At 42.4% G+C, this 13644-nt stretch overlaps 2 protein-coding genes across 2 annotated transcripts; one reads left to right on the plus strand and one right to left on the minus strand.

Annotated features, from left to right (window-relative positions):
• The first annotated feature begins 458 nt into the window (after positions 1-458).
• Positions 459-6046, plus strand: rpp30 (ribonuclease P/MRP 30 subunit). Its single transcript, XM_083994939.1, has 12 exons — positions 459-593; positions 1545-1603; positions 1804-1860; positions 1942-2007; positions 2170-2241; positions 2344-2433; positions 3369-3485; positions 3585-3614; positions 3696-3733; positions 3829-3908; positions 5765-5863; positions 5954-6046. The coding sequence occupies exons 1-12, from the start codon at positions 503-505 to the stop codon at positions 5998-6000; spliced, it is 846 nt and encodes a 281-aa protein (XP_083851065.1). The 5' UTR covers positions 459-502; the 3' UTR covers positions 6001-6046.
• A 1005-nt stretch (positions 6047-7051) lies between these two features.
• Positions 7052-10823, minus strand: LOC311002795 (uncharacterized protein). Its single transcript, XM_083994304.1, has 4 exons — positions 10453-10823; positions 8896-8991; positions 8727-8774; positions 7052-8049 (listed from the first exon to the last, which is right to left on the minus strand). Exons 1-4 carry the CDS (start codon positions 10513-10515, stop codon positions 8020-8022), a joined length of 237 nt encoding a protein of 78 aa, XP_083850430.1. The 5' UTR covers positions 10516-10823; the 3' UTR covers positions 7052-8019.
• Positions 10824-13644: the final 2821 nt, after the last annotated feature.

Raw genomic sequence — 13644 nt, forward strand, 5'->3', positions numbered from 1 at the left:
AACTATAATACTTTGATATTTGATATAGGGTTAGGGTTTCTCCATTTATTTCTATTTCTATTCCTTTTTTTTTTTTTTGCCGGATTTTTTTTCCAATGTTTTATTTATTTTTTGCCAGATTCTTTTTTTCGATTTTTTTTGTGGTCCATATGTGTATTTTTTTTTTTGGCCTTATTTTTTTCCCTCGATGGATTTCTTTCTCTTTTTTTTGCCAGATTTTTTTTCCAGTGGCTTTTATGGATTTTTTTCCTTATTTTTGTCGACTTCTCGGCTTCCGTAGGTATGTGCATTACTGGATACTTTTTAATTAACTGTACCATGGATCTATAATATAATACATCCATGAACTGTAGCCTACAGGTTTCACACACGGAGGTGGCGGAAGTAGCAGGAGCTCAGAGACAGGACTACAGTTCCCATCAGGCCTTGCGGCAGCTGCACACACCGACACACACACACACACAAACACACGTGTGTTGTCTTGGACAGACAGCAGTGGATCATGTCTGTGTTTATGGACCTGAACCTGAACCTGAGCGTGGCGGCGGCGGAGCGGGAAGCGCTGCGGACCGCGGTGGAGACAGCGGCTCACCGTGAGTACTTTACCCGGAGTTAGAGCTCTGAAACACGGCCTCAAGCTGGGCTACAGCCGGGGCCAGGGCCGGAGGTAGCAGAGGGAGCTAACGCTGCTAACGCTGCTAACGCTGCTAACAGCAGGGCTAATGTGGGTCATCAGCGGTGTGTGTGTGTGTGTGTGTGTGTGTGTGTGTGTGTGTGTGTGTGTGTGTGTGTGTGTGTGTGTGTGTGTGTGTGTGTGTGTGTGTGTGTGTGTGTGTGTGTGTGTGTGTGTGTGTGTGTGTGTGTGTGTGTGTGTGTGTGTGTGTGTTTCAGTTTCTAAACGAAAACCTTCTGCAGCTCCTTTCTTTTTTCAAACTTTATTTAAAGTTGTAGCAACAACAACAACATTTCAGTCTTTCCAGCTCACATCCATTACAACAGTAACAGTAAAGTTACAATTATGACAGTATAACAAAGGTTAAAGCAGAAGTAAGGTGAATGTTTGTGTTAATCTAAGTCTTAAATAGTTGTATCTTCCGACAGCAATCACTTCTATAGAGTGTTTGGTCTGAAACACGGGTCTGTCAGTCACTCTGCTCTGCTCTGAGCCGAGGAGAAAACTTTCCTTGTATCCTACAACCTTTATCCAATGAGGAGAGAGAACGGCATAAAGGGGCAGTCCTCTCTGTGTGTGCAGCCAAGGGATGCGCCTGAATGTGGTGACGTAGGGACGAGGGCGGGGACTGCTAACTCCATCTGCTGACAGGAAGTTAGACAAAACCACCGTATTGCTTACTGAAGCTTTAACCAAAAGAAAAAAAAACAATCTTCTGCAGCTCATTCATTCACAGCTGATCAATCAGTGTGACGTCACAGACAGTCCAGGTTGAGTTACTATGGTGACATGGAGACAACAAACAACAGTAGAGACAGACAGACAGACAATCCATCCAATAATAATCAATAAGTGGTTGTTCCTCCTGCAGTGGGCTACTCCACCGTCGCCATCAACTACGTGTTTGAACCTGTGACCAAGAAGAAACAGGTGAGAGATGACGTCACGATGATGTCACGGTGATGTCACACACACACACACACACACACACACACACACACACACACACACACACACACACACACACACACACACACACACACACAAACACACACACACACACAGAGGAAATGTTTCTGTGACTTGACTTTTATTTTGAAACTCTGTGTTTATTTCCTGTTTGTTTGCAGCAAATCCCCACCCCCACCCCGATCAATGAGCTGATCGATCAGCTGCCGATCGTTCAGGTACAGAGAGGAAGAGGAAGATGATTAATTTGTGTTTACAGTTTGTTAATACATGTGTGTGTGTGTGTGTGTGTGTTCCAGGGTCGCTCTCGTCCAATCAGAGTACTGAACAGACTGACGATCGTGATGTCAGACCCCAGTCACTACGTAAGTGATGAAGATGAAAATGATGATGTCATATATGATGTCACTGGTTCAGACAGACGTTTACCTGTGTGTGTGTGTGTGTGTGTGTGTGTGTGTGTGTGTGTGGTTGTGTGTGTGTGTGTGTGTGTGTGTGTGTGTGTGTGTGTGTGTGTGTGTGTGTAGAGGGGGAAGACTCCAGAGTTCCGTGACTTCGACCTTCTCGCCGTTCAGCCGACCACGGAGAAACTCTTCCATGTGAGGTTCACTGACACTCTGTACATCTGACGTACACATGACAACATAGAGATTAACCTGTGTGTGTGTGTGTGTGTGTGTGTACGTGTGTGTGTGTGTTAGGGGGCGTGCACGACGTACGAGGTCGACATCATCTGTCTCCCCGTCACAGAGAAACTTCCCTTCATCGTCAAGAGAGCGCCGGTCAACGCCGTGAGTCTCCTTCATCATCAACATCAACTAGGGCGGCACAGACGACACTTTTCAAATGTTGTATTAACACAATTGGAACAACTTCTATTTTGCATCTGTTTGAAAATCTTCACAAAGGGTTACTTGTTTGATCCTAAAAAATGAAGTTGCAACATCCATCTTAAATAGGCTATAGTTGTTTTCATCGGCCTATGAGGCTGTCACAGGCACATGTTACTGACGTTACTTCCTGCTTCCACTTCGGCTGCTGGGTGGGAACATGCATCTGTTATAATATAGTTTAATACATCCATGGGTGGGAACTAATCACACAGGAATGAAACTCTACTGCACCCTTGTGGTCAAAACAAGGTACTGAACAACGGCTCGTTTTCCTGAAGGAAATGCTTGTGAATGCTGAAAGCAGCTGAAGAAGGAAGCAGAAAGACAGAGAAAGGGGGTAGAAAGAAAGAAAAAAAGAAAGAAAGAAGGAAGGAAGGAAGGAAGGAAGGGAGTAAAAAGACAGAGAAATGGGAAAGAAAGGAGTAAAAAGACAGAGAAAGGGGTAGAAAGAGAAAGAAAGAAAAAAGAAGGAAAGAAAGAAAGAAAGAAAGAAAGAAAGAAAGAAAGAAAGAAAGAAAGAAAGAAAGAAAGAAAGAAGGAAGGAAGGGAGTAAAAAGACAGAGAAAGGGGGTAGAAAGAAAGAAAGAAAGAAAGAAGGAAGGAAGGGAGTAAAAAGACAGAGAAAGGGGTAGAAAGAAAGAAAGAAAGAAAGAAAGAAAGAAAGAAAAAGACAGAGAAAGGAGAAAGAAAGAAAGAAAGAAAGAAAGAAAGAAAGAAGGGAGTAAAAAGACAGAAAGGGGGTAGAAAGAGAAAGAAAGAAAGACATTCCCCTGCATGAGATGCACCTCTTTTTACATTTTACATCTATTCATAATTTTTGTGTGTGTGTGTAGGCCATCGAGCGCGGCCTGGTGTTCGAGCTGTCCTACGCCGCCGCCCTCAGAGACTCCACCATGCGGCGCTACACCATCGCCAACGGCAACAGCCTGATGGACTGCTGCAAGGGGAAGGTGAGTTCACTGACCGTCGGGAAACTGCAGCGTCACACAGCAACACAACACAACGCTGACCTCTGACCTCTGACCTCTGACCTCTGTGCTCCTCTGCAGGGCGTCATCCTGTCCAGTGCTGCTCACAAGGTCTGGATCAATACTCCAATCACTGATCAATGTGTCTCTATCCATCAGTATTGATCGGTTTTCAATCTGTGTTTGTTTCAGGCTCTGGAGCTCAGAGGTCCTTATGACGTCACCAACCTGTATCCTGCTGCACCGTGTGTGTGTGTGTGTGTGTGTGTGTGTGTGTGTGTGTGTGTGTGTGTTACAGTGTGTTGTTCTCCTGAGCTTCCTCCAGAGGGTTGTTGTTCGGTTTGTCAGACGGAGACGCTAAAGAAGCCGTGACGTCCACCTGTCGCTCGGTGCTGCTGCACGCAGGTCAGTGACTGGACTGTACTACCACTGGCATTTAAAGGGATACACCAACATTTTATTTTTTTCATGTCTTGCCTCACTCCCGAGTCCATGACCAGCAGATAGACACCATCCTTTCCACTGTGCGTGCAGTAACAAGGGAGATAGAGCCGTATCGCCGTAATTAGCTTAGCTTAAACACTGGCAAGTGTAGGTAGTGTTAGCCTGCCTCCACCTAAAGTCGCTAATTAGCTTAGCTCAAACGCTGGAAGTGTATGGGTAGTGTTAGCCTGCCTCCACCTAAAGTCGCAAATTAGCTTAGCTCAAACGCTGGAAGTGTATAGATAGTGTTAGCCCGCCTCCACCTAAAGTCGCTAATTAGCTTAGCTCAAACGCTGGAAGTGTATAGGTAGTGTTAGCCTGCCTCCACCTAAAGTCGCTAATTAGCTTAGCTCAAACGCTGGAAGTGTATAGGTAGTGTTAGCCTGCCTCCACCTAAAGTCGCTAATTAGCTTAGCTCAAACACTGGAAGTGTATAGGCAGTGTTAGCCTGCCTCCACCTAAAGTCGCTAATTAGCTTAGCTCAAACACTGGAAGTGTATGGGTAGTGTTAGCCTGCCTCCACCTAAAGTCGCTAATTAGCTTAGCTCAAACACTGGAAGTGTATACCGGTAGGTAGTGTTAGCCTGCCTCCACCTAAAGTCGCTAATTAGCTTAGCTCAAACACTGGAAGTGTATGGGTAGTGTTAGCCTGCCTCCACCTAAAGTCGCTAATTAGCTTAGCTCAAACACTGGAAGTGTATACCGGTAGGTAGTGTTAGCCTGCCTCCACCTAAAGTCGCTAATTAGCTTAGCTCAAACACTGTAAGTGTATGGGTAGTGTTAGCCTGCCTCCACCTAAAGTCGCTAATTAGCTTAGCTCAAACACTGGAAGTGTATACCGGTAGGTAGTGTTAGCCTGCCTCCACCTAAAGTCGCTAATTAGCTTAGCTCAAACACTGGAAGTGTATGGGTAGTGTTAGCCTGCCTCCACCTAAAGTCACTAATTAGCTTAGCTCAAACACTCGAAGTGTATGGGTAGTGTTAGCCTGCCTCCACCTAAAGTCGCTAATTAGCTTAGCTCAAACACTGGAAGTGTATACCGGTAGGTAGTGTTAGCCTGCCTCCACCTAAAGTCGCTAATTAGCTTAGCTCAAACACTGGAAGTGTATGGGTAGTGTTAGCCTGCCTCCACCTAAAGTCACGCTAATTAGCTTAGCTCAAACACTGGAAGTGTATGGGTAGTGTTAGCCTGCCTCCACCTAAAGTCGCTAATTAGCTTAGCTCAAACACTGGAAGTGTATGGGTAGTGTTAGCCTGCCTCCTACCTAAAGTCACTAATTAGCTTAGCTCAAACACTGGAAGTGTATAGGTAGTGTTAGCCTGCCTCCACCTAAAGTCGCTAATTAGCTTAGCTCAAACACTGGAAGTGTATGGGTAGTGTTAGCCTGCCTCCACAAAAAACTCTTTTTTTTTTTTTAATAAAACAAGAGGCAACATGTCTTCAAACTGGCATTTAAAGGGTTAAAATCCTGATTATTAATGAACATTTGGTAGTTTAGAGCAGAGCTGAAGTGGTTTAAGAGATTTATGCAAAAGAAAAGCAGAAAAAACTATTGATATATGATGATTTTATAGTGGTTCTTTTGTGCGTCCATGTTTGGACACGAGGGTTGACGAGGTTATTGACAGTAGATTTAAAAAATGTGTCACATGATCAGCAAATCAAAAAGAAAACTGGAAAAAACAAACGCAATAGTTACTTTTCCTGGTAATTAGTTACTTTTGTAATGTAGTGTAACTTACCTAACACTGATCCGACCTCTGACCTGTGACCTCAGAGACGAGGAAGACGGCGAGCGGCATCATGTTGACCATGAAGAGCGACTGTGGGCGGAGCCACGAGGAGGAGAAAGGGGCGGGGCCAGACTCAGAGCTCGGTGCGTTCACTGTCTCAGGTAAAACTCAGTAAAACTCAACACTCAGCTGCTGCTCGGCTCAACCTGCTCTCTGCTCTGTCACATGACCAGGGGACGCTCCCGTTGCCAAGCGACACAGACCGGCGACCGACAGCTGAGGGGGCGGAGCTTCAGAGTGACGGACAGCTGAGGGGGCGGGGCTTCAGAGTTACGGACAGCTGAGGGGGCGGGGCTTCAGAGTGACGGACAGCTGAGGGGGCGGGGCTTCAGAGTGACGGACAGCTGAGAAGGGCGGGACTTTTACAGCCGCCAGGCGTTTTGATTTGTTTGTTCAAACTGTTGATTGCCAGATTCATTTATGTTCATGATGTTTTGAAATAAACAGTTTGAAAAGACTCAGTTTTGTATAAAGATTTAACATTTCAATTCTTCTTTTATTTATTACATGAATTAAAGGGATAGTTCAACATTTTGTCAAATTGGTCCATCACCATAATCCCTATAGTCATAGCAGTAGGTTCGTTACCTTTAATTGTCGGTGCAAGCTATTTTTAGAACGGCGGAGCAGAGCCGTGAGCTGCTCAGAGCTACGCTACGGAGGCTCATTATGGGATTTCTTGGTTTCCCTCATCATCAAACTCATCAAATACACAATCCAACAACTCCACAACGCTCTGGTGGACAAGTTGTGAGCTGCACATTCACCACGCTATGAGATAATAACACAACGTTACCACACAGAGTTGTTTTAGAGGGAAATACAGAGACTGTTGATGAAAAACTGTCCCTGAAGGCAACATGCATCAGAGGTTTTACATGAATTTCCCTCTAAAACAACTCTGTGTGGTAACGTTGTGTTACTATCTCATAGCGTGGTGAATGTGCAGCTCACAACTTGTCCACCAGAGCGTTGTGGAGTTGTTGGATTGTGTATTTGATGAGTTTGATGATGAGGGAAACCAAGAAATCCCATAATGAGCCTCCGTAGCGTAGCTCTGAGCAGCTCACGGCTCTGCTCCGCCGTTCTAAAAACAGCTTGCACCGACAATTAAAGGTAACGAACCTACTGCTATGACTATAGGGATTATGGTGATGGGCCAATTTGACTAAAATGTTGAACTATCCCTTTAAATTATTTAGATGCTCTCTTCAGTGTTGATAAACAACAAGATCAATGACACCAAAGCTCAGACAGAGTTTCCAACAGGTTTTATTTTGAAATCAGGCTGCAGTGCAAACGTTGTCCTCCGATTGGTCAGACCCAAAGCAGGAAATGATGTCATCAAAAATAGAAATGTTTTTTGTTTTTTTTGTTCGGTCACATTAAAAATAAATTTGTTCAAAATACAAAACTTTGCTTCATAAAAATAGAAATCTACAAACAGGAAGTTTCCCTGTGATTTACCACGTCCCTTGAACACACCACCGATCAGGTATTGATCAGAGATCGATCGATCCGATTGGCCGACCTGACGTAAACAGACATACATCCCTTTCATTCATCTGCATCATAAACAGTGTAATAGCCCTTTACTGAGCGACCTCGGAGGCCCTGAACGCCTCACAGGGACGACGATGTCACAACGGGAGTCATTGATTATTGATCGGAAATAAGTTACACACAGTGAACCAATCAGAGGAGGGCGGAGGAGCCGGGGGGGCGGGGCCTCGGTCTTAAAGGAACAGTGTCATGAATTTATGACGGAGTGAATCGTCCTGGTGCGTTCAAGGTTTCACATAAGTATCACAATATTTTTTTTGATGATTTTTAAATCGATTTTTTTGTTTTTCCCCCCAAATATCGATTTTCTTTTCTTTTTTTTTTCAAAAATCGATTTTTCTTCTGAATTTTTTATTTTTATTTTTTGAGGGGAATTTTTTCTTCAAAAATCGATTTTTCTTTAGAATTTTATTTTATTTTTTTAAATATTGTGCAATGTGCGTTTGTTGGCCTTTTTTACCTACAGAGAGTCCAGGTTTTGAAAAGGGACAGAACTCAGATTCACAGACCGTCCCTGAACGCACCAGCAGGAATGAACAGACAAAACAAACACAAACATCTAATTGGTCCTAAGAGTGGGCGTGGCCATGATGACATCATCATGAGTGGATGGCTGTAGTGGACGGTGGACGACTCCTCCTCTTCCTCCTCCTCTTCTTCCTCCTCCTCCTCCTCCTCAGTGACCCATGATGTGGTTGATGTGACCCTGAAACAAAAACATCGTCTTCAGCCTACGACTCCCATGATGCATTTCACTGACAAACCAATCAGAGCAAAGGTGAGAAGGGGTTGCACAGACTAGTCGACTAGTCGCTGATCATGTGACAGCTCTGCATGAAACAACAGCTGAGTGGCTGAATGAAAAAAACACGAGTGCTCGTTGTCAAGCTGGATAGAACCAGATCGGACCAGACAGGAAGTCGGGAACAGAAAAGGTGACAGAATCCGGTCAATTTTCTAAATAAAATAAATTAAATGATGATTAAGTTTGCTTGTCCGTCTATAAATACTTGTCAGTTGCGTCTGCACACGAGACACACACACACACACACACACACACACACACACACACACACACACACACATCCATACAGAGCTAGAGACAGACATGTGTGTGTGTGGAAAACACAACAACCAACCAGGATCGAAAAACAAAAACTGTGACTGACAGGACTGTGATGGTGACGAGGCCTGTGTGTCGTTTTCCTCCCTAATTGTTTAACCAACAGTAGCTACAGTGTTTTCTTTTGCACTTACTATATAGGAGTGTGTTACAAAAAAACAAACAGCGACTAGTCGACGTCGACTCGATTCTCATAACATTAGAGTCAACTTAATGTCTTAATGAAAATCTGAAGTCGTGAAGCACACACACACTCTTACCGGTTCTCCTCCGAGACACCTGGGACACACCTGCTGTCTGGGTCGGACCTGTTATCAAAACACACACACATAACGGTCATACGTCAACACGTTTCCATAGCAACAGCTCATGTCAGTCACTTCATCTCTTCATCTCCATGGCAACAGCATCCCTTAGACCTCCACTGACCTGCTGCTCTTCTCTCTGATTGGCCGCGGGGAAGCTGTGGCTCGTCTCCATTGGACACTCAGTCGCCTGGAGCTCCGCCTCCAGACACAGCCGCTTCTGAAATCATCATGACATCATCATGACATCATCATTACATCATCATTACATCATCATTACATCATCATGACATCATCATTACTAGGGGTGGGAGAAAAAAACGATTCACATAACTATTGCGATATCTTTTTTGACGATTTTTAAATCGATTTCTTCTTTTCAAAAATCTTTTTTTGTTGTTGAATTTTTTTTTTAAATATTGTGCAATGTGCATTTGTTCGCCTTTTTTACATCCAGAGAGTCCAGGTTTTGAAAAGGGTTTAAGTTCACTTTATAATGGAGTATGTTAATTTATAGGCTCCTACAGTGTTTGTGTGCAGATAAATGTTAAAAATGCTAAAGACTAAAAATCATAGAGAGAATCGGCAATATCGTAGAATCGCAATTTAAATCGAATCACCATCCAAAAAATCATAGAAGAATCGAATCGGGAGAAAAGCGAATCGTCCCAGCCGTAATCATTACATCATCATTACAGCCTCAGCAGCAGCAGCAGCAGCAGGAAGTGAAGAGGCTCTGATGACATCACAGGTGGGCGGGGCCAGCCTGCAGGTGTGTGTGTGTGTGTGGTTGGACTCGTGAACAGGTATAATCAGCTGTTATCAGTGCTGGTCTCCGTGGTAACGGGGCGTAGCAGCAGCAGCAGGAGCGAAGGTCAGCCTGGACTCTGAGACCCGACACTGAATAAATGCTGCAGGAGTCAGAGCTCTAAGTTTAGCTGCTGCTGCTCTAAAAATAAAATAAAACCTCAACTCTTCATCTTCATCTGCTGCTGCTCTGTTACTCTCTCGATATCAAAACATTGATTAGTTCAGCTTCAGAACTGATTCAAAGACTCAACAATTTATCGATGTATTGATCTGATATTGGACCATTGGCTAAGGGCAGCAGCTCCACACTCAGTGTTAAAGAGATGGTTCAAGATTTTTGGCAAATTCTTCTACTGCCATAATGGACAAGTTGTGACCTGCACATTCACCACGCTATGAGATAATAACACAACGTTACCACACAGAGTTGTTTTAGAGGGAAATACAGAGACTGTTGATGAAAAACTGTCCCTGAAGGCAACGTGCATCAGTGGTTTTACATGAATTTCCCTCTAAAACAACTCTGTGTGGTAACGTTGTGTTATTATCTCATAGCGTGGTGAATGTGCAGCTCACAACTTGTCCACCAGAGCGTTGTGGAGTTGTTGGATTGTGTATTTGATGAGTTTGATGATGGAGGGAAACCAAGAAATCCCATAATGAGCCTCCGTAGCGTAGCTCTGAGCAGCTCACGGCTCTGCTCCGCCGTTCTAAAAACAGCTTGCACCGACAATTAAAGGTAACGAACCTACTGCTATGACTATAGGGATTATGGCAATGGGCCAATTTGACTAAATGTTGAACTATCCCTTTAACTGTGTTCCTAATAAACTGGACACTCATTCATCATCTTCATCTTCATCATCCTCACCGCTCTGCAGCTCCACGGTTCCGGGTCCAGACTCCTCTTCCTCAGCAGGTTGGAGCACTGCATGCTGCTGCTGCTAGCCTGCTAGCCTGTTAGCTGCTAACGGCTAACGTCAACGGGCTGAACGGCTTTAGCCTGCTAGCCTGTTAGCTGCTAACGGCTAACGCACTGGACTCAACAGCTTTAGCCTGTTAGCCTGCTGCTAGCCTGTTAGCCTGTTAGCGGGGAGCAACCGGGCCAGAAGCTGTTTCGGTTTCCCGCTCACACTGAACAGAACCCGGGAATCGAACCGGGACCGGTGTTGCTGCTCTTGCTGCTCTTATTGTTGTTGTTGTTGAGCAGCAGCGACCTTCGTTGACCGGCGGCTCCAAGTCCACAGCAATGACGTCAGCGCTTCCGACGGAGACCTTCAAAATAAAAGCACCGGGGAGAATGTTTCTATAATGCTAAGAAAGTAACACCTAGAGGGAAATTCTTTTGGAATGCTATTTTTATGGATATTAATTGGCACAAGGCTTGGCTTGTTCCTTTTAAATTTTGTGTCACAAATAAAATTAGAGAATTACATTTAAAAATACTGCATAACATAAACCCATCTAAAATGTAGCTATAGATTCCTTGACATCGATAACAAATGTACCTTTTGTAAAATTGAACTTGAAAATGTAACCCATCTGTTTTATGGTTGTTCATATAGTAGTACATTTTGGAAAGAACTTGAGAATTATATATTATGTAAAACAAAACACAAAATCAACATTGAGGGGAAGAACGTTATCACTTATTTTGATTTCAAAGAAAATAAACTATGTACTATAGTAAACCTTTATATTTTATCGGGGAAGTTTCATATCCATAAATACAAATTTCAGAATTCTTCACCTTCATTTAAGTTGTTTTTGATTGAAGTTGATTATTATTTTATGTCTCTTAATTTAATTACAAACAAGAAATGTATATCAATAATGAACATACATTCAGAAATGTTTAACGAATAATCTGTCACAATAACTATAATTATAATTCTCATGGGATACGAGGTCTGTCACTAAAATTTATTTTTCATTTATTGTTAATTTGATTGTTTTTTCTTTTGCTTAACCTTTGTTATACTGTCATATAATTGTAACTTTACTGTTATTGTTGTAACGAATGTGAGCTGGAAAGACTGAAATGTTGTTGTTGCTACAACTTTAAATAAAGTTGAGGAAAAAAAAACTCTAAAAAAAAAAAAGCAACTGAATTTTCTATGATCAGGATAAGTAGTTTCAACATTTTTTTTATTGATTTTTTTTTAGCACTGAATTAACAAAGAGACACACAAACAACAAGAAAGAACAACCTTTAGTTTCTTTGCAGCTTATTCTGGAAGTAAAAAAATAAAAAATAAAGTTTACATATTACAGTAAAACAATAGTGGCTGCATTGTTCATTGTGCATTGTATTGGTTTGTCCAGCCCAGGGTTAGCTACTCATCAAGGATAGATTATCAACAATTCAGAGGGAATAGATAAGTAGTAAGTAAGTAATTATACATTATAGTAAATAATAATGATAACTTATCTGGATAATTGATTTCCAATATGACAATGACATTTAAACAATTATTATTATCTCATAAATCACTGTTTTAGTTTTAAACCGTGGAGACTTATGATTTTATGGTTCAAATATCCCTTAACATATTTACTGCTTATTCTAATTAACTTCTCATTTGCATTAATTTAAATTAAGATGACAGTTTTTAATTGGGCACTGCTACTACAATGAATATTCATGTTAAATGTTGGAGTCTTTGTTCTCTCCTTGTGTTGTTGAAATCCATGTTACACAGGCTCACAAGATATTAGCTGTTTTTTTTTATTTACGTACTCAGTATTACTTAATGAAATATTGAACATTGAGGATGTCTCTGATGTTAATTAACTGAGATGACTTCACTCATAAAAACAAAGAAAAGTCGGTTTTATTTTGAAGTCCCACTCATTTACCCGGAAGTCTGATTTCCGTGTGTTTGACACAAGTCACGTTTACATGTTTCACGCTCGTTTCCGTTTCAAATAGTGTGACGTCAACCAAACGGACCAATCACTGTGAGCGCATAGTCTCGCGAGATCTGGAGACGTTTATTGAGGCAGCTGGAACAAAGGCACATAGAGAGATATACTGTATGTCTATCAGCTGGAATACCAGAATAAAACATTTAGAATATGAACAAAACAAAAAAATAATAATCTGAAGCTTCATTCAGTTCAAACTGTTCAATAATAAACCAATAAACTTCCTGTTCTAGTGGCGCTGCAGTAACATGTAGTGAACAGCAGGTGGCAGCAGATACATGCACATCAACCAGAACCACTGAGCCCTCTACAGCGGTCCCTGAACGTCTCATCACGGCCTCTACAGTGGGCCCTGAACGCCTCATCATGGAGAAACACGGGGAGATGAGTGAACGTGAACGCATCACAGAGTTCAGGTTCGATCTGATCTGATTGGTTGATGATTAAAAAACTAAAGAGAGCGGGAGAGATGGAGGGATGGAGGGAAGAGTGGATGGAGGGTTGGAAGGATGGATGGATAGAGTAGGGAAAGTAGAGTAGGGAAAGATGTAAGTTTGAAAGGACAGAGGGAAAGATGGAGGGATGATGGAAGGATGGAAGAATGTAAGGGAGGGAGGATGGATGGCTGGAGGGATAGAGGGAAAGATGGAGGATGGAAGAATGGAGGGATGGAGGCAGTGGTGGACAGTAATGGAGTAAATTTACTCGAGTACTGTACTTATAGCTACATATCCAGAGGATTTGTACTTTACTTGAGTATTAGATTTCTTTGGTACTTATTACTCTTACTTGAATACATTTCCCAGACAAATATTAGTACTTTTACTGGAGTGAATTAGTAGTACGGCTGAAAAGTACTGGTTACTTTCAGGTCTTTTTCTAAACTCCTATTGGACACAAGCTGTGTTTGTCAGAGAAGGAAACCCTAACCCCTAAAAGCAGCACATCAGTGCAGCTGAGCAGCAAAGAGTTCATTCTCACTAACAAGAGTTAAAAGCTCCTTACATTCATTTACAAACTATTAGAGTCATTCACTGATGTGAACAATAAGACATTTACTCTGACTCTGACTTTGACTTAAAGCACATTTAAAAACAAGTACTTTTTTACTCTTACTGCAGTAACATGTCGACTG

This window comes from Trachurus trachurus, assembly GCF_905171665.1.
Source record: "Trachurus trachurus genome assembly, chromosome: 19".
NCBI lineage: Eukaryota > Metazoa > Chordata > Actinopteri > Carangiformes > Carangidae > Trachurus > Trachurus trachurus.